Genomic DNA, 21,289 nt, shown 5'->3' with positions numbered 1-21,289 from the left:
TGGTTCGTTTGGACTGTACCAACTTTACTGGAGGGTGGTAATAGCGATGTTGATCGAAAATAAGTAAATTTCCAATGTTTAAATTCAACGAAATGTACCAGCACCTTCTACGTTCACACCACGTGGCGTTTAGTTGCAGCATATAATATATTACATATTTTAGAATAAATGCGTTTTAATATTTAGACCTTAGTACCACCCCGGAGCAAAGCACATTGGACATTTCCTCGAACTGTCAAAATCGCTTGTTGCTTCCTACCCTAGCCTTAAAAGTAGTTAGCGAGCTAGCGTGTAGTGAGCTTACTTCTGCCTTTCACTGAAAAATCGTGCACCGTTATTTCGAAAGCGAAAAAAGTTTGCAGCGGGGAGAAGTCTCACACGAAGACACATTTTGCCGTCCTGTTGGTCCCGTTACAACCGAAATAGCGCCCTGGAGAAGCGGATGAAGTGCAGCTGGATGTGACAGGTTCGTCATCAGGTAAGCTGCAGGTAGTTAGCTTAGCAGATAGCATCATTTGCCTCTGGTGTTTCTGCACACACTTGGTTAACATAACGCCTCTTTTGGACAGCAGAGGTGGCTAAAATAGGTGCAATGAGACCAGTCAAGTATCATTAACAGTATGCGTTAAAGTCTGGACTGCTATGCTATCTCATAATCATTGCACAGAGCTAATGAAAACAAGTGAAAGCAGCAAGATAAAATCAGCATGCGTAGTGTTTCTCTCCTGCACTGTCATATGTAATGCTTTCTAGGACATGATGTTCACTAGGTTTCATATCTCACGACTTTTTCTTATTATTTTCTTTTTTATATATTAAATGAATTAACTTTCAGCATTATCTTGCACAATAGGCCTACGTGTTCGTTTAGTAAATAACATTGTGTTCCTTGTAAAGAAAACATGTAATTGCATTTGTTCAAAAATGTTTATGAATTTAACAGTACCTTTTTCAAATGTATATTTATTTATAGATGTCGCTATTGTACACAGCTTTGGCAATACTGTATGTCATTATGGTCATGCTAATAAAACAATTTGAATTGAAGTAATCTATAACATTAATCTGGGGTAGGTTGAGTAAAAAACAATTTATTATTGATTCCATTTATGACAATCAACATTATAAAACAATTGAGTTGTCACCATGCATCTAGGTGCACACGTGTTACAGTGCACCCAGAACGAACTAATGGCACCTTGATTAATGGATAGTTGGATTTAATTGCCATGTGCAAGAACAAATAAAACTGTTCTAATGAGACATAAGTGGAAGCACAATTTAATCTACTGCAGGTTGGCTAAGCAGGAGCCTTTCTACCTGGGTAAGGTTAATAAATTGTGATTAGACTATCTGCTAGGTCATGTACAGTCGTTTGTCCTGTAAATGCTAATTAACATCTAAGAACAGAATAACTTTGGCTTGTCGTCTGTGTGGAATATGTGGGATTCATTAAGGCCATAACGGCAACATGTTCACTTGAGTAAGACCTAGCAATCCACAGTGCATTATGAATGTTAGAAAATGTACTTTGTATAATTAGCAGTGGGAAAAAATTGGCAATAATATTTGATAGGGTCATATTAGCATCAGATTAACATACAGAAACGATTTTGACCCCACCCAATAACACTTTTTTAATGCAAATAATCCAGTACTTCCTGGTTGATCTTTGGTCCACAGCCTTGAACCGGCTCCAAAACACACCGGTTGACCACTAGCCTACATATCTGTCAGCCCGTTGTTTATTTACTGTCATCATGTGGCCTTGTGTGTCAGATTTACCAGAATGGGTTTCAAGCGGAAGGAAGGAAGCGCAACTCTCTGCCGCTTCATATTTGATTACGGCTAATAATAGAAAAAGACAGCTGCCTTTTCATTGATCTGTCTTCGGTGCCCTATTTCTGAGCCCTGCTTTTTTTCCCTCTGTCGTGTGTAACTATCCAGTAGTGCCACATAATTCAGTGTTCTGTACTGGGGGCCAATATCAGACAGATTTAACCATCTTCATTTGCCGTAATTATCCATTGTTCTGGAATACTCCTATTGTATTTGAAAATGAAGCCGCTTTGGGCTCCTAAATCTGTGTGTGTGTGTGTGAGTGAGCCTAGCCGTTTGCGGTCATACAGGACAGGGATAATAAGAGGGGAGGGGGTACCATGTGGAAAGGAAGTGCCTCAGCGTGTTTGTCTGCCGGCCTTTTGTTTGTTTTCCTGTCAGATAAATCTATTTGGAAGGTAGGCTATCTGAGGTCTGCTGTTAGGAAATTTGCTACAACAAAAGCAGGCTTGTTATCCATTTATTGACAGTTATTCAGTAATGTGGTTATTGAAAAATCGATTGCAGCCAAATGAGAAATTGAGAATGTATCGGGAATGGTGGAGCAGCCTTGCCTGTCCAACTGATGCTGTTCTGGATACATGTTGACATAATGAGCACATTTTCATAACTGTCAAGTTTTATCCTGCAGTAATACCAAGTTGTTGCTTTGTAGCATTGCTGCTCCTTTAAACTGCTGCATGGCATACTGAGACTTCATTCCAGGAAGGTGGAAGGTGACACTTTTGCTTTTGACAAAGACTGACATCCCCCACCGCCTCCCTGTTCGTTTAATGGAAGAGCGCTTGTCTGTGTTATTTCATTACAGGTGATCTGATGTCTAGGGTGACGTCGGTTTTCATTTGCTGAGGTAGACAATTTATCATGCTGGAGATTTTAATCCCCCCCATCTCCCCTAAACCATTTGACAAATCAATTTCCTTGCGGAGCATCAGATTATTTATTGCCATTAAAGCATAATCAAACGGTTTGTTTATGATGGGACTGCAAAGCATGTTTAGCCTCATTGATGTCAACGAAACACCCAGGCTGCTGCGTCATTCACAACCTTTGTACGAGACAGAGGCAGAGGAGGGAGGGAGAGACAGACGGTACAGCTGTTCTATTGAATCTGGATCGAAAAGTCATGAAGCTGGATCTCTGACTCATCAGTTCTGTGACGCTCCGGTTTCACGGCTCATATGTTGCCAACCAGCATGTCATCAGCTGGGCGGAGGGGAGAGGACGAGTGGGGGAGGAGACAGACCAAGACTCCCACTTCCCAGCCCCTACAAATCTTTTTTTTCAAATTCTGATGCAATAACAATAACAGAACCGTCCAATTTTCCAGTCCAGTAAAATGTGATTGGAAAAGAGCCTGAAAGATATCTTTGAGTAGAGAAATGCACAGGTGAGGGGTGGAAGAGAGACGTGGGGAGGAGAGGAGTGTCTGGAGTAGATGAGTTTAGAGGACGGATGGTGAGGGGAGGTAGAGGAGAGTCGAGAGGGAGGGGGAGGAGGTGTGGTGCTCCTGTTTCCTGGGGGGATGGTGTTAAATGTGATGATAGAACATAGACAAGGACATGGCTGATGTTCAGCATGCCACTGCAGCAACTCTTTGATTATTGCTTACTCGTACTGCTGTCTTCTGAAACAAGTACTGTCTTTGTTTTTCTATTAGAAAACAATTCCTGGGGTGCAGATGCTAAATGAAATTAAAAAAAAGTTGAGCATGGAATTGGGGAAATACCGTTATAAATTGAGCATTCAGAGGTTGTTACTGTAAGCACAGATTTCACTTAGTCTCCTCTGTTCCAATCAGAAAGCTGTGATACAGGGGGGCTGTGTTCCTATTGGCTGGAGCTGTTAAGGGGCAGGACCTTGCTACAGGCTGGTGGGCAGGAAGAGGCTGGCTTTAGGGGTGTGGGGGGGAGGCTGGAAGTGTTTTAGCCAGATAGTTGGAGTAGACACTCTTCTGCTTCCTGCCTGCTTGCCTCGCTCGCTTGCTTGCTGAGAGAAAGGGAGAGAGAAAGAGAGAGAGAGAGACATTTAGAGAAAATCCCTGTCTAGGCATGGACCTCCAGCTGCAGCACTCGGCAGCTCGCGAGGAATGACAACAGTTCACATGGTCATTAACTCCAGGCGCTGAAGGGAACGCTGCACTGTAGCTCAGTGTCACAGCAGCACCGGTGCCTCCTGTGTTCGGGACAGCAGACAGACAGAGGCTCACAGCAGGACCCAGTGGAACCAGGTGGGAGAGAACGGTCATACTGGCTGCCTTTTTCTGTTTTTTCTCTTAAGAGTTTTGCTGCAGTGTGCTGCATACCAGTCTGGGTGGGGAGGGAGGAGAGGGAATGTTTTATCTGTGTGAGTGAAAGGCTGAACTGAGGAAAGAAAGGGGCAGAAAAAATATATATAGTGTATTTGTGTGTGTGTGTGTGTGTGTGTGTGTGTGTGTTGGGTTAATGCACAGAGTACTTGCAGCCACGCAGTAACTACCCCTATTGCAGGTTCCAGCGCTGTAATGGACTTTCTCATACGTCTCCTGAGGGAGAGGCATGATCACAGCAGTGCCCCGTCCTCAGTGCAAATGTCAGAAGCTCTTTTTTTTTGCCACATGGGCTTCATATTCTTCACTCTCTAGAGAAAAACTTGTGTTGTGTAGCATCTGCTTTTTCACTACTTGCCTTGTTCCTACAAAGTTTTTCCTTGTAACACATTTTCCAAATAACAAGGGTAGGGATTGTGTGTTCAGAACAGGGTTTTACACTCTTGTCTGGACACTCATAGTTGATACGCTGGAAGTTCACAGTTCTAATACGGCCCACATCATCATTAACCTTTTGAGTTAGATGCGGCATGGTCGACGTGTCCCTGGCTTTCCGCTGTCTATCCAGATTTAGCTTTGTGCTAGACGATGGGCCTGAAGCAGTAAAGTGGACATCAGCGCCTGCATGGAAAAGGCCAGGGTGGTGTCATACATCTGGCTGTGAATCAAGGGGAAGTGGGTGTTTTCTAAAATGGAACATCAGTTCAGCCCTTCCTGTTGAGAAAAGAATGGGATAAGTCTCAGACAAGTACCGAGCGTTTTACAGCACGACCCCGTCAGACAGAAATCCCCTTTCTCTGAACCGACTCCTGCAAATTGCATCTCGAGGTGGTATTAAAAGGATTTAGTGGTCGTTTGGACATCTTCTGCATGAAAGAGGGGAGTCTGATTACTCTGTGACACGAGGGTGAGTGTGCTGAATCATCCAGCTCTTGTGTTTTGAAGAACTGTAATTTAACGGCTTGAGATATCAATAATTTCACCTCTTATTCAAAAGTACAAGAATTTTAATCTAACGTAGTATTTTCCTTCTGTGAGTTTAGGTTAATATTTCAGTGGAAGTTATCAAAAATACAGCCACTGTTGATGTAGTGCTTCTACAATTTTCACCTTAGATCTTGGGTATGCTGTTAATCATCATGTTTATCAGATTGGCACTTTTCACCTCTGGCTGCCAACTATACTGTAATTAGCTGATGACTTGCCTGAGTCCTGTGGCTAAGCATTGAGTAGACAAGAACACTTACACAGTAAACAAGTCCATTTACAGAGTGCAGGGGAAATCCACCCCACACTCTTTCTTATAAAAACGTAGAAAGGGTCAAATGTTTTGTGTTACGAAATAAGGAGAGAAAAGGCCATTCCGATATAATGAGCACGGCCATTCGGGTCAATGTGGTTTAGCTAAGGCTATTATGATACAGGGCACACCTTTCTGCTGACTGTGTGAAAATGCTTCTTGTGTCTCCTTTCAAACAGTATAGCTTAGTCCTGCTATAGCTTCCACTGAGCTCACTCACGCATCCTTATCACTAATGGCACTTGATGATATTACACTCAAGGAGACGTAGCTTATGCCAAAGACAATTTCATAAGCGTCATAACGTCTGTAGTATTAAACAGGAATTAGGCTGCATGGTATAGCTCTGATCCTCCCTGGAGGCTGCAGGGGAACATTCGTGCAAGCTGGTGATGTCACCGTGAAAGCTAGGTTAGCGACATTTTGATAAAACCTTTTCGGTGAGCCTCGTTCATTTTCCATTACTCAGTGGAAGTTGAACATTTTCCTATTTCACTTGAACAATGAGGCCCTCTCTCCACAGCCTTGAGAAAACATTGACCACTTGTTCCTCTTGGCAATGCAAATGACCATAGAAGTGGGTTTTCCAGCATGAAATGGTAATAAATGGAAATGCAGCCACTCAGGTACCCAGCTCCTGTGCCTGTCTGTCACAGTCATTAGTATCTCTTCATTATTTCTGCTGGCAACACCTGGCTGATGCCACAGTAAACGTTGTCACAAGGCTCAGGACCAATGGAAAGCAGATAGCTTATCGTCTCTGCTGAGCAAATACAAGCAGCTGAGATAAACTGTAGCGCACAGACCAGCGCTCAGATACCACACTAATGGGTTACATACGTGGTATTCAGAGGTCAAGCCAATGACTTTCACTCCAGTCGCCCCAGTCCTGCTGACTCTCATTCAATTAAGCAGACTGACCAAGATAATGCCCCTGCCAGCTGGCCTTAGTAAGCGTTAGTAATCCATAAAATCCTTTTCTTCACATCTCTGCCCTCTTTATCAGGTCACCATGTCTGTCCACTGTTTGTACTGAGGATACAGAGGGAACAAAGCCTCGGGAAGTTAAGATAAACAGGATACACAGGGATGTACAGGATTTGCTCTTGAGGTTTATTCAGAAAGTAGTCCTGTGTAGCTGAAAACAGATTACAAGACTAGTCCCTAGAAGGACTTAAAAACTGCAAAAACAGAACCTGGTATGTCAAGGGTGTTTGTTTCTGAGGTCGTAACATTGGCCGCTGCATGGTCCCGTCCTACCTGCTGACCATCTGTCTTTCCCTTTAATTTAGTGGCATTGCGCTCGACCGCTAAACTCAGCATAAACTAAGCCAGTCTGCATGTTCTCTAATCATCATGCACTAGCAGAAGCTAAGCTAGCCACAACCAAGCCAGAGGCACACTGTCCAAAAGACCAAACTTAGCTCCGCTTGAGCTTTCCAAATTATATTCTTCCACTGTGAGTTTGAGTCCTTCATGCTGTTAAACTAGGATGTTGTTATGTGACAGAGGTAGACATTTTCCCCCCGGGATGACAGTTTACTTTCCAGCAGGGGGCTTTGGTATGTTTCAGGATGCCTCAATCATCTCTGCTAAAGACAGCCTAGCATTAGCTAACATGCTACGACAGCGTTATTTCTCTATTACACATCCATCTCATTAAAGCTAATTGGATGAAGCACACTGCAAATTATATTATGATAATATATATATAAACATATGCATCCACAAATGTTTTTTTTAAAAATATGTGTGTTTTCAACTTCAGTAACGTACTAAATGCTTGAATAGATTATCTTAATTGTAGTTAATACAAAAGGCCTAGTCTCAGGGCAGATGTGAATAACAGCACCCATAATAATGAGGAAACAAGTTGCTTCAGCAGCAGTCCAATGTCCCTGCTTCTAGATATTACACAAACCTTCAACCGTCTATCTGTATGGGAACAGACATGCGGTCATGTTCCTGCATGATTATTATCCTAACATCGCCCACATGAGGGTGTTTTTGATCTTCAGTCATCACCATTTGTTTTGAATACCTCTCATGACAAACATTGTTTGAGTGTTGCCTGTTGAGCCGGCGACCCTGTGAGCTTTTCAGATGACCTCAACCAACCTTTATCCACACTCGGCCTACTCGATTTCATGAAAGCTTTCAGAGCTACTGTAAGCCCCAGCTTTCCAAACACAAATATAAAAAACTATGGTTGTGTCCCCCTAACAATTTTAGCATAACTTGAGGCCAGGACAGTTCACGGAGAAATGGCGCCATCGGCCCTTCACACGTTCCGACAAAGTAGGTTAGCTTGATAACAGACTTCTTATGGCTTCTAAAAATAAGAAGGGATTAATTGTTAAAGGTCAGATCTGACATGATTCTTACCTGACTCTCTTCTGCAGCGATTGGCTTTCTCCCTGGGGAGATGGTGTGAAATTAAATCCTGCCTCTGAGAGCGGAGCCTGGGCGTCAGTACGATTGGGCGAGGAAGCTTCTCATCTCATTACACATGATCAGCACTAAAGTGGGACAATATGATTAGCTAGACAATGGTCTGCATTCATAGGCTTGGAACAGTATAATGGTTACAAAGGGTAGCATCTACCTTCCTTTGTGACTGGCAAATCGTTATTATTCATTGGCGAGGTCTTTTTCTTGTGGCCTTTTTGAGTTATTTGATATTTCAGAGCTCAAACTGAGTTCAGAAATCTCCAATTAGAGAGAACATGTTTCAGTCCAAGGTGATTTTTACAAGATAAAAGGACAAAAATGGGTTGGATTAAGATAAGATGGACCTTTCTGTGCCTAAGCCTCACCTAAATCTGACAAGACCTGCACAGCTGTATGGCAGCTGTGTATCTGTGAAAAGAATTTCTGCATGGATTTCTTCTTCCCTTTACAGTAGCATTGATGTGTTGAGTACAAGTCTCAACAAGCCTTCATTAAGACCACCTGAACTCATCATGTGCCTTTTAGAGGTTGTTTAAGATGTTGTTCTGACAGTATTTAACACTTTCTCTGTGTTTGCTCCTTGTCTGGTCTGTTTTCCGTGCATTGGTTTATATGTTCCAAACAGTAACGGGGGAATCTTTTAACCCAAGCTGTATGTTTTTACAACCCTTCTCCTCCCGCAGGCTGGTGTCCTCAACCCCCTTTTCCCGCCCCCAGTTAGCAGAAAAACATTTCCAGATGTGCCAAGGAAAGAGCTCCTTGCGCAGTAGCTTAGTAATGGCTTTCGTACGCTCAAGCTAAAGGTCACTTCCTCAGATTGTTGCTCCACCAATTGTCCCAATTTTCTCCCTAGACGACTCCAGACAGAGACCAGTACCTTTACAGGACAAGGCGCACATTCCCCCCCCCGTGGATGTAAATCGACAAGCCTCTGCCAATGAGCCAGTATCTAATTTGGACAGTGCGAGACAAGTGAGTATTGCGGGACACTAGGCAGCGTCATAATCGCGTCTGGCGCTGGCATATGCATCTGTCTCGGTCCCTCTGTGGCTGCTGGACGGCTGCCCGGAATAATGCTGCGCTGCGCGGTTTTCTATTGGCTGCTCTGTCCCGCCGTGCATGGCTCTACAGGGCGGGTTGGACCCTGGGGCTTTTCTCTATCTCTGCCCCGACTCCACGCTCTTTTCCACGGTCTCATAGCACACAGGGTTATACTATTCACCGCTTTGTGCGCAATATGTTGGAGAGCCAGTGGGCATGTAGTCACCGGCTCGTACAATGGCCCACAGCAGCGATCTGGGGACTTGAACTCAAGTGCGGCTGAACATCCTCACAACTGCCTTTTCCCTGGTTCATCAGCCCGGTACCCTTTTAGAGGTCCTCCGGGGCACACTAATTCAGATTGACATGCATACACAAAACCCTTTTTTAATGCCAGTTGAAATGTATTGCCCATCATATTTGGCAAACAATTTTCTCACACTGTTGTCTCTTTCTCTGCTCCATTCCAGATATCGGAAAGTGCCTTGGGAGACGACATCCTTACTTGAAGATCCCTCGGGGCTCCTGAAGACCTCCAGGTTTTCCCCCCTCTGCAGTTGTGATAGGACTTAAACACCCTTGACCTGCTTGTTTGTCCTCTGTGTGAAGAAACCCCAAGTGAAGCGTTGGAGCTACTGCACTGCTGGCCAACGTGCCAAAGCTCGGGGAGCGGAGGTACAGAAGACTTTAACAGAAAGCCACACATTTAGTGTCCTGTGCATCGAAAATTTGCTCTACGTTTTGCTCCCAAACATCCACCGTTGCACATCATTAGTCATACAAAGGTCATTTTTGGGGACGTTGGTCCTACTGGTAGAGATTGTCCCTGATTATGCCCCCTTGGCCTTGTCAGAGGTCTGCACCCGAGACGTACTGATTGAAGAACAATTATCTAAGTGACTGATAAACTCCCAAACAGCAGCGCAGTCCCATGCTCCGGTCACAGAGACTTTGCCAGTCCATTACCTCCACTCTCCTGTCCACAAGGACAAGCCTGACCCGCTGACCTGAAGCAGATCTTTTATAGCTGCATGTTCCATCAGTTTTAGTTGTTGTGCGTTTTATTTTTTTTAACTGGAACACTCTGCAACGCCTCCTCAGAGGATCGCCTCGTTTTAGAAACCAAGTGGCCCCGCTCCACCCGGCTCCACAGCCACTGCTGCTGCTGCTGCCATGGCTCTAAACATTGCCTCGATACGGGACACAAAATGGCTGACCCTGGAAGTGTGCCGGCAGTTTCAGAGAGGGACTTGTTCACGCAGCGATGAGGAATGCAAATTTGCCCACCCACCCAAAAGCTGCCAGGTGGAAAATGGGAGGGTGATCGCCTGTTTTGACTCGTTAAAGGTAAGGATTGTTAAATGTAGGTTACTGCTGTGATCCATCCTCTACTTTAACTCCATGTTTTTCCCATTTAGTATAGGTAAAAACATAAATTATGTTTTCTACTCTCTAATTCACTTCTCTTCACACAACCTCATGGAACTGTCAAATGAGGTAAAGCAAATATGAGAAATCAGATTTCACCTCTGCAGTACCGATATAGTATCTGACATAAAATGTTACAGCTTTGTGGGTTCTAATGGTCGGGGGGGTGTAGGTTGTCGGCTCAAATTAGCATGTGTGTCAGGTCTCCATGCTGTGCTGCAGTTAGCAGAGCAGTCTGACCTATAAAGTTAAAGGCCAAGGAGGTCTGTTGTCATGTTCACTGTCACCACAGGTGTGTGCGTGTGTCTAGTTTTTTGTGCAATAAGTTCTTCTAATGTTACCGTGCCTTGTCCATCATTTGTATATGAGGCTGAACATCTGATCGCCTGAAGTCATTCCAGGGCTTCTATTTCTGGATGCATGTCAGCTGCCACTCACATCTCACCATCAACATGAACAGCCACAGCTCGTTTTGCAATGTTTCTATCTCAATGATCCGAGAATAGCTGTAACTATGGCATTTTATGTGACATCATCTCGACTTTTAAATGGATTTAGTTGTTATTATTGACATTTGGTTGATATAAGACCATTTTGAAGTATTTACTTCTGTAATACGGGTCTCTAGTTTATTCCCTCGCCTCTCTTATGAGAATGTCACCCTTACAGTTTGGCAAAATATCTTAAATTAGCTCTACACCAGACCCTTTGAAAGTCTCTGTAATTATAATGAGATCATTTCATACAAGCCCCCTCATACTGCAAATAAAATGACTGCACCCAAGAGCAGGCCATTATTTTCAAGCTGTGATAACAAAAAATATATATAAAAAAATACTGGTGACAATGATAAATAGCCAAAGAAACTAGAGCAGAACACTGAAACTGAGTAGTTAGTCTTTTTCTTTTAAAGTGTGAACTGTAGCTGCATTCCACATATACAGCAGTGCAGTGTGTGGCGAGGGCATTTTACATTTTTCAAGGTTGTGGACGAGGTCAATGTCAAAACAGAGACTAGATTCCCTCTCTCAATTCTGATGTCTTTTAAACATACTATCCCTCCTCTTACGCCTTACTACTTTTCGTATTAGTCCATATAGATCTTAAGGTTGTGTAAAAGCCCCATTTATTGCAAGTTGCTCACAGTCCATAATTATCCAACACTATGAAAACAAGTTTTGTTCATTGTGCAATCAGCTGTTCTCTTGGCTCGTGGTAAAGCTCGGTGAAATATTCCTTGCTGTTATACCGTAATGAGCTAACAGCTGACTCCAACTGGGATCGATTTGTTGTCTCACCATGCAGCGGATGGCCTGACATGGATAGTCCACACATGATATGATTTTGCTGTTTCCATGAAAACTCCAACCAGTCATCCCTGACCGAGCTAAATGACCGGGACACTCTACCTCATAGTGCCACCTTTTAATTTACACGATTCTCAAGGACTACAAATAGAAGCTTTCAGGCAATACACTGGCAACTCGTGCTCATCTGTGCTTTAAAGTAGAACATGAAGGGAAAGCTCATCTGTAAAGTTACTTTACCCGAGGAAAGGAACTCTGGATTGGACTGTTAGTGCATCTTAAATAAGGGCTTTCTAAATGCTGGTATTTGGATGTTGAATTCGACAGTTCGGCCACCATGACAAAGTGGCTTCTGTATAAGCCGAATGCAGCTAAATTGATAAATGTATAGACAGATCTGACTGTAATCACTCCCTCACACTCTCTCTGCCCCTGTTTTCACCATGAAACCCAGTGACAGAACGAGAATACAGGATTCTCTGTACTTCTGACTCCGACTCGCCCCCTTTCCCACCAAGACTTTCCTCGTGACAGCTGAGAGAATGAATGCTTTATTATGCATTAGGAAATGTGTTTCGCTCCACGGCAGGCTGATTTCCACCCCATTACGCCCGTATCGTCTTCCTGGGTCTTCTCATCTGATAGGGTTATCATGCCAGGGTTGTGTGCTGCCAGGCGTGTCTTGGCCAATGATCAGACGTGTCCTTCTCATAAACAAGCGAAAGGTACGGCTCGAGAGGAGTAGAGTAGGAGGTGTAACTCTGTTGTTGCACTTGTCAAGCAGCAGTAGGCCTTCATGCCAAGTCAGTGAAGAATTCTGGTTATTGTTGGTGTAAAGCACTCCTGAGGCACACTCTCTCAAAATGTGTGTTTTAAGGTTTATTTTGTATGTTTTTTGACATGTTTGACAATCCTCATCCAGAGTTCAAAAGGTTAAAAAAGTATTCTTGGGGAGAGACCTTTTATTTATCAGGTGTTGCGACATTTATATGAAAACTTATTTCTGACTATTTGTCGAGCAATCATATTCTGCAGCACAGCTTTTAAAAGGTGTCATTTTAAACACAATGCAGTGGGACTAGTCGGAGAAGTTGCTGTCGTTGCTCTTGTCAAGAAATAGAGCGGAGGTGCGGTAAGAGCCTCGTGTATTTTCCCCGGATATAAATTACATTTGAGAGCATAATTCAGTTATTGCACCCGTGTGCATCCCTCCTTATTGAATTCACACGCCAAGGACAGGGACGGGCGTAGCAGCCAGAATGTCAAATAGCAACATTTCCGAGACAAGGCGCACTGAACAGGTGTTTTTGCATTTTCCGATAGTGTGTTTTTCATAGGTCAAGTGGAGATGTGGAGCCTGCTACGTTTGCTCTTGATGGTAAAGCCTGCAGCGTCCTGACTCCACTTCCCTGCTCTCAGCACTTCTATAGTGTCATGCCTGGGGGATTATTTTGTGTCCTCCTGCTCCACAGTGTGGGCTTTAGAAATAGTATCTCCATGCTACATTTGTCATCTCTCAAAATAGGACAAGCTGCTTCGTCTCTGTCCAATGAACGCTGGATTCACATTCGGTTGGTAGACATGATATATCTAATACCGGGCGTCATTCATTTTCATTGTGGCATGAAAATGTGACAGTGGTGACCTCAACAATAGTTGGAAATGTTTCGGAAAATACACAATTTTTACTAACATACTTCCTTTATTTCCTTAAAACCATCCAGAATGATGCATTTAAACGTGTTGTATATACAGATTGTGGTAAAGAGAGATTTAAAGTATTTTCCATTGAGACCAGTCACTGCAGTAGCAGATAAACACAGGCCAGCAGCATCACAAACGAAGAGACGAGGTTGAAGCCTTTTCCTTTAAGCCCTTAGATACTTGTTGTGTTGTGTGACCATGGAAACCGTGACATATTGGTTGAGGGGGTGAATGGAGGGGGAGGAGTGGGAAATAGTACCTTATTGCAATCCCAGCCGTCATGTGATGATGTCACGTTGGCCGTGCCTCTGACGGTAGCCTTCTGTTGATGCTTATGTTTCTGCTTCTCTCTGTAAGGTCTCGATCTGCGCTGCAGTAAAAGAGAGTCTTCATGTCCACTAGGTCGTTTGTCTCAATTTAAGTTTTTGACTGCTTGCACAAATATGACATAACACACGTGGGCAGATTTGAAAAATGCAGAAAATAATGCTTACAAAATAAGCACCATGGTCTGTTAAGGCTCTCCCCCCACAGTTTCTTTTTACTCCACTCAGATTTAACCAGGTGATCCCCACGCCTGAGTGGACCTCAATAGCCTAAGAGGCGGGGGGTGTGGGGGGGTTCGTGCATCCTGGCACTATCATGTTTCATGTCAAGTTGCGGTTGTCAAAAAGAAAAGTGTCGAGCAGGAGCAACAATAGAAGCTACTTCCAGGTGTGTGTGGTGTTTTCTCACTTGTTTCACAGACTCTCGGCAGAACCCCCCTGGGGGTGAGGTGCCCTGCTTTCCCCCACTTTGTAAGAACATCTTAATCCGGGCTTCAAAAGAGCAGAAGAGTTTTTTTGAGGACCGTGGGATGACGGAAACCTGCGAATAAAGTAGCGAGGGAACACGGCAAGGAGGGAAAGTGTTTGAATGGCTAAGGTAGATGCCAATCCAGACAATCAAACTCAAACACATGCCTTAGCCATCTTTTTTTAATTTAGAGATTCTTCTGATTTATCTGTAACGTCCTCCCTCTGGGCTTTTGCATTCAGCTGTATCTTTAGGAAGCCTCAGTGAACATGGACTTCATGCCTATGGCCTGTACCCCCCTTCTCCTCTCCTCTCTTGTTTTAAAAGATGGGCTCGGCTGCATTCCTCAGCGTAATCCTCTCGAACTGGGCCACACCCTGGGCAGAGTGTGGAGGGGAATGCATGGGGGCAACGGGAGGTGGTGTTCCCCCGGGGTCATTCACACAGACTCAATGAGGCGCTGACTTGAGCTTAGCGCGGGGCTGCAGTGGACGCGGCATGCTTTGATGAGCCCGTCGGAGACCCCCGCCGCTGACGTTCCTTAAACAGGCCTCCTCGCACACAGACGCACGCTCGCACACTCGTTGTCTTCCCTGTGCAAACCATGCCAAATCTCATTTGATCCATGTGATTTCACCACTAACGCCCCACAGACCGGGGTCTAGCTGAAAAGAGTTAGGAACAGATAAGAGAGAGGGAGGAGGAAGTCAGATCAGCTCACTGTTAAAGTCTCATGACCAGTTAGCATTGTATGTTATAATGGTGTCACAGAAAATAACATTGATTCTATATGAAAGCTTTTGAACGTCCATTATAGCCTCAGTAAAACCTCAGTGGGAGATTCTGAGAGTCAATGGCATAATTGTTCTTTAATTGAGATACATATTTACAAAAGTGATGGTTGTTACTACAGACTAATGCACTGATTTGAGAGGCTGATAGAGTAGGGCACATGTTGGCATTTTAATGGTGTGTGTGTGTGTGTGTGTGTGTGTGTGTGTGTGTGTGTGTGTGTGTGTGTGTGTGTGTGTGTGTGTGTGTGTGTGTGTGTGTGTGTGTGTGTAAATATACAGACATTACAGGAAATGAGTAAAATAAAGAACTACCGTGAGACTATTTTTTTTTATTCCATCAGTTACATTCCGTATTTCCTTCTCTCAGTTTTATCAACTCGTGAGTGCTGTGTGTACTCCTGCTTTTGAAATGTTTGCAATCCATGTCCTCTAATGGTCTATTTTAAACTAACAATTTTTCCCTTATAGTGTGGTCAGCCAAAGATTAAATCAGAAATGAGAAAAAGAAATAAGCTTTTAACATAATTTTTTGAAAGTATGAAAATATCAGGCACTGTAGTTTAGAGTTTTTATATTTACGTTATCTTACTTTACGCCAACTACTACTTAAAATAAAAAACATATTTTATTATTCAAATGTACTTGTTCTGGAGAATTTATTTCTGTTGCTTTCAAGTTAAAATGTTCCTTTTTATTAGTAGACTTTAAAGGACAGTAAACACAAACATTTTTGCTGCAAAATGTGTGACCAAACCATCATGCAGCGCTCGGTGTGCAGCTGACCTTCAACTGAAATTGGCTGGTTTATTAGATTGTTCCCGTGTTTAACTACTAATAATAAAGTTATTAATTTGAGTGAGAACATGGGTTTAGTTGCAGGAAATCATCCCGTTGTCTCTGCCCCACTCTGCCTTTTACACTATGATATATATATATATTTTTTTAAGTCAGTCTATTGAACATGTCAGAAACAAAAACATACAATAATAATATATATATATACTCTTTTTTTCCCCCTTTTTCTTTCTCACTCAAATTAATAATTATAACAAAGTACTACAAAAAAATAACAATAATAATAATAACAACAAAAAAAAAATAATTCTCAAATAGTCTCTGTCATGTTCAACAGGGGCAAGAAGAAGCTTAAAAAAACTTTTCCGGTCCGACCCCCTCTAGCATATATATTTCTTATAAATAAAATATCAGGTCATCGTCATCAGCGACATGTTTGTCTTGTTAATTTGTTTGCTTTTTGACAAAACAATCAGAAAGAAATTACTTTTACAATTACAAGAAATAACAACAAATGGGATTTGACAGGTCCTGTTCATAACCATTAATGATTTGGCTCCTAAATAATACTGTCAGATAGACTTGTACAATATTTCAGTGCATCATTACAGTTATTCCACAGACTATAGCGGTGTTCTAGTTTTGAACTCCACACTGTCTGCTATACAGAAGAGAATATGTATGGCACTTGTGTTGGGCATGTCAGCTTTGATAGTAGGTGTTCGTCACCCAGTGAGCCGCCTGCAGCGTGATGGAGGGACGGAGCTCTGAAAATCTGCCCATCTGCTGCTCCAGAGTCTCACCTGGTCTCAATCCACCCACCATCTCTGAGTCATCCCCTCTTTCCACGGCTCTCTGCTGCCCACAGTGCTGATAGAGTACTCGAATCTCTGCAATCTTTTCCGTGGTAAAAAAGGAAAAAAAAATTAAATCGATGCCGTCCTCACATTTGATGATTTCAAAGCCAGCTGGACTGAAACTGCCTTACTGCTGCAGTAGTGGATGCTGCTGTGAGCACCTCTGCAGCAAAGCTGAAGGCAGATGTATGGTGAGTCAGGCAGGAGGCTCGCTGCATGATGACCTTTAGTATTGCTCTCATTTATTATTGATATGTAGTTTCATCATCACCCATCAGAGACCGACTCAGTTCTCCTAATCTAATATCTACTCTAGAGGAGCCTATATGTGCTCTGTTCTGCCTACATGATTTAAAATGTAGATCATGCTTTGAAAAATCAATACAGCGTTGTTGTTTCTTTCCTGGAACGGCCACAGATGCCACTGTGTTGCTTGCGTTGCTAGTATACAGAAGCATATGGCGTTTGCTGTAATCCATATTAAACCTAAATTAATCGTTGCCCTGGAAATGTGTAAACTGCTTCCGCCAGGCTTCTTCAATACTCCTCTGATTATAAAATGGACAAACTTACACTGACAGAGCTCAAGATGCTCCACCAGTCCTACCCCCCCCCCACTGACACACAGACACACCTAGGGAGCGACATCAGTAAGACAGACAGGCCCAGCTGTCCCCCAGGGGCCAGCCTATATAATGAGACAGAGATCTTCTTAATTGGCTCCATCTAATGAGGCAAGAGAAATGCAGTCTTTAGGGGCTCTACACCAGAATGGGTTCCCTACACTTGTTTTAATCTTTTGACTGGAAGACTGTGTCAAACAGGCTGTTGTGAAGAAGTGTGACATCCCAATCCCATGTGAAGACGTGTCGGAACAGACAAAGACGAAGCCTTTTACGTTGCTATTTCAGTATCAAAATGACTCTACGTTAATACAATGAGGAGTGTAAACTGCTCTGACGGTGATTGACATGGGGTTCACTTCTAAAAAAGCCTGTCACAGTGACAATAGAGTTTGCCCCGTGCGAACTCACTCCTTCTCCGTAAGAAATGTTCTGCTTCTGACTCATATCCAATTGAGGCTTGACGAGTGGCAGTGACGGACTCCGCAGTGAAAGCGGAGCCTGCTGTATTTTCTTGTGAATCGCTCCCTATGCTGTGCTGCAGACAAGCCCAATGGAGACCGCCATTTCAAAACTAGCACTTTTAAAAATGCTTGTTCTTTTCTTCCTGCACATTTTAAAAAGCCATTAACTCATTAGATTAAAGATAAGAATCAGCATCAAAGTGATGTACATGTCTGAAAATGGCTGCAAAAACAATACTGCTGTTGCATCCAGTCCCATAGAGTATAAGACAATTTATTCAAGGCCAATCTAACTTTCCACAGAAACATCAGGCCTAACAGGCGAGAGCTTTGCTGCTCCAAATTGGGGTAAAATGATAAAGCTTTCCTTGATGAAAGTCTTGGAGGAAATGACTCTTGTATTAGTGAATGAAAGGCTGTCTTGTTAGAGGGAGAGCTGGGTAAATGTTTTCATACCAATGCACACTTATTCAGCTTTGATTCTGCTTCTTAATGATGCTTTATTGATGCCTCTTTGTTCAGCCGAGCCAAGTGTAAATTCCCACAAAAAACTATAAAACTCAGCGTCTATTATTAAAGCATAAAGCTTAGTCGGGCCATTATTCCTTTTAGAAACACCAGCCCACTCCCCAAGTTTATTCCTGAGCTTGTGGTGACGTCACTGGAGAGAATACAAGCTGTCAAAGCTTAAGAATATCTTTTGATAGCCCAAAACACACGTGGTAATGTGAACAATTCCAGTAGGGATTGTTTCTTAATCCGCACGCCAAGCAAGTGGTATTCTTGTATCACACGCTTCTCTTTTGCCCCTACCACGCAGGGTGGCCATACCATTAAGGTCAACCTTAGGTCATAGCAGCATATCTGTGTGTGTGTGTGTGTGACTGTGTGTGACTGTGTGTGTGTATTTGGGCCGCCGGGGGGGGCCATGCAAAGTTCATGGGCGAAAGTGAGATGGCCAATTTCACACCCAGCAGGTGCCAGTGACCCACGGCGACAGGTGGGGGACACTAATTGGCAGCGCACACCGTCACAGAGTAGGGCGAACCCATGGTGGGTGAGGGAATGAAGGGGGGAGATGAGGATGAAGGGGGAGGAGAAGTGGCACCGATGTGGGGCAAAGAGTGGCTCCACGTTTGCCGTTGCGAACCATTAAAACATCCATGATAGGACGGGCAGCACTTTTAATGATTTCACACACGGTTAACTGGAAGCAATTTATTTTGGCTTTCTTTTTTTTTTTTTACCAAAAAGGCATTTCATGGTTGTGAAAAGACAGATGTTGCTCTGAAAACCACTCTAGTCAACTTTATATAAGGAAAGAGCTGATGGTGAGAATTGGGCCTGTCTGCGGCCCAAATGGTTTGTTATGACTGTATTTTGAAATGTCTGTAGGTATTCAAAATTATCTATCAGTCAGAAACAGTTAGTCTTTTGTTCTTTTCGGCTGCTCAAAAGCAATATTTCAACACCAGTGTAATGTGACACCCCAAAGTGGGATCAATATGTTTACCTACGTATGACAATTTTAAGATAAAACAGCCTGCAGCTCAGCGGCTGTTTGAGTCTCCGTTCCCGGCTTCATTGATCTCATCTCTTTAACCAAACTGCACTTATTACTCAAACCAAGTGTAAACACTCATTCATCTCTCTCCACTCCCGCGTTCTCCACATTATGAGAACTGTTTTCATCATCTCTATACGGGTTTAGAGTCTCCTCAGCTCGGGGGAGTAAGCCTCCTCAGAGGCCTCATCATCAAAACCAACAAACAACGTCCCGATCCATGCGACGCTGCACCTTATTCCCCTTTGGTTGCATATAACAACCGTGAAATTGCACAACACATTTCTGCATTTGTGTTTTCCCATTTAATACCAGGTTCTTGCATGGTTTAGTTTATCATATCTTGTAAGAAACCAGCATGCTGCGACATATAAATAACTTCTTTGTGTTTCTGATCACTCACTGACTTGGAACAGATATTTTAGGACGTCAGGGAAACAGACTTCTCTCATAATGTATACAGGGCTATGAATAACCGTGAGGCATTAAAGACAAAGATAAGATTCACAGCAGTGCTAGCATGCTTCTAAATTCCCACTCGGGTTACTGGGCTCTCCACTTCTCTCTGTGGTTTGAATTAACACTAGAATACCTCAACTTTTTCTTTGTCAGCAACCAAAGCTTTAATCTCCAAACTGGAGAGTAAGCAGCCATGCAACATTCCCCTATCTGCTGAGTGTGTTCGAAAGAGGCTTTGATGAATAGATCTGCTCTCCCCCTTCCATCTCATTATCCGCCTTTATCTGTTTTATGGATTTACACAACTCCTCAACACGCTCTGACACGCGGTCGATAGTGTCAGCGGGAAAAGAAGATGTAGGCTAGCCTTTTTCTTTTTACCTTTCTCGTGTTGTTTGTTTAATTTAACTTTGCTGTGATATTCTTAGAAACGCTGCAGAGTGGTGGCAGCTTTGATGGCTTGAGACTGATTGAAAGTGAGATATCTGTTAGCAAATGTAAAATTAGGAATGAAAAGAAAGCCTCCTGGATTTCGGCTGTTTTCTCTCGGGGCTGTGGCACAGTTCTTGTCGAACTAGGGCATCAACTTAACCTATTTCTATGAAATCCACCAGCGTGGTTAGTTAGAGTTCCACACGGCTGTAGGACAGCTTGCACCAGTGCAAAGCTGACGAGATCTGTCTTCTCAGCACGGGGACATGACAGCCTGTGGAAAAGCAGGCTCTGTCTTTTAGCCGTGACTCACCTATCCACACTCTGGCATTGTCATGACTGAGCCTTTTTCTTTTGGTAATTGTAGAAGTGTGTGTTTGCAGGAGAGTGACACCCTTCATTTAAAACGTGCTGCACATACTATATGAGTACCTGTCAGCTTCGTGTGTGTGTGTGTGCAGATTAGAGGAGCTCTGGAGGGTGGGTTTCATGTCTCAGCAGGTCACAGATGATCAGATTAACTGAAGCAGGCTCCTGCCTCCAGCTGGATTAGCGGCAGGGACCTGGACTCTGCAGGTGCCTCACACTGCAGCCACTCTGACCATCAACCAGCATGGCTAGTGATCGCAGCCATCGCCTGATAATCTACTTTGAAATTGCCAGTGCCCTTTTTTCCTTACTTCCTCCTGTGTGGAAACCGTTGTGTTGAAAAACTCGTTTTCATAACCTGCATGAAGTATATCACAATTCCCAAAGTAATATAGTCTATAGTCTGCAGACAATTTAAGCACGCAAGTCAGGAAAATCACATTTAGAGCTTTAATAAAGAAAAATGAAGGCTTTTACGAGAGCCCTCTTCATTAATTGCATTGAACTTTTCAATGCCTTTTAGATTGAGACGTTATAAAGAAGAATCAATCTCCTCCTGACATCTTCACTGTATTCCAACTGTACCATGATGGCCATAGTGAAACATGCACTGCTCTAGAGATGTCCGATCCTCACGTGATCGGGGATCGGAGCCGATCACGTGATTTTCAAAAGATCGGAATCGGGAGAACAAAAATCGGGGATCGGGATTTTTTTTTTAATACTTTTTTATTTTTTTATTCAATGTTACAAAACAAA

General features: G+C 43.3%; 1 protein-coding gene across 10 annotated transcripts in view; it reads left to right on the top strand.

The window, feature by feature from the left end:
• The first annotated feature begins 277 nt into the window (after positions 1 to 277).
• Positions 278 to 21,289, top strand: part of LOC104961228 (muscleblind-like protein 2a) — a 39,130-nt gene continuing 18,118 nt past the window's right edge. For 7 of the 10 annotated variants that reach the window (XM_010789480.1, XM_010789478.1, XM_010789472.1 and 4 more), the window contains exons 1-2: positions 3,784 to 4,069; positions 9,410 to 10,286. In XM_010789480.1, coding sequence (XP_010787782.1) covers positions 10,113 to 10,286 — 174 coding nt within the window. In that variant the 5' untranslated portion in view covers positions 3,784 to 4,069; positions 9,410 to 10,112. Of the gene's footprint in view, positions 479 to 3,783; positions 4,070 to 4,884; positions 5,055 to 8,751; positions 8,871 to 9,409; positions 10,287 to 21,289 lie in introns of those variants that run through there. The other 3 variants (XM_010789475.1, XM_010789474.1, XM_010789476.1) reach the window with 3 other exon arrangements.

The sequence above is a fragment of the Notothenia coriiceps genome, unplaced genomic scaffold (genome assembly GCF_000735185.1).
Source record: "Notothenia coriiceps isolate Sejong01 unplaced genomic scaffold, NC01 NC01_scaffold00032942, whole genome shotgun sequence".
Lineage (NCBI taxonomy): Eukaryota > Metazoa > Chordata > Actinopteri > Perciformes > Nototheniidae > Notothenia > Notothenia coriiceps.
The sequence above is the reverse complement of the archived record's forward strand: the minus strand, read 5'-3'. Positions and strand labels throughout refer to the sequence as shown.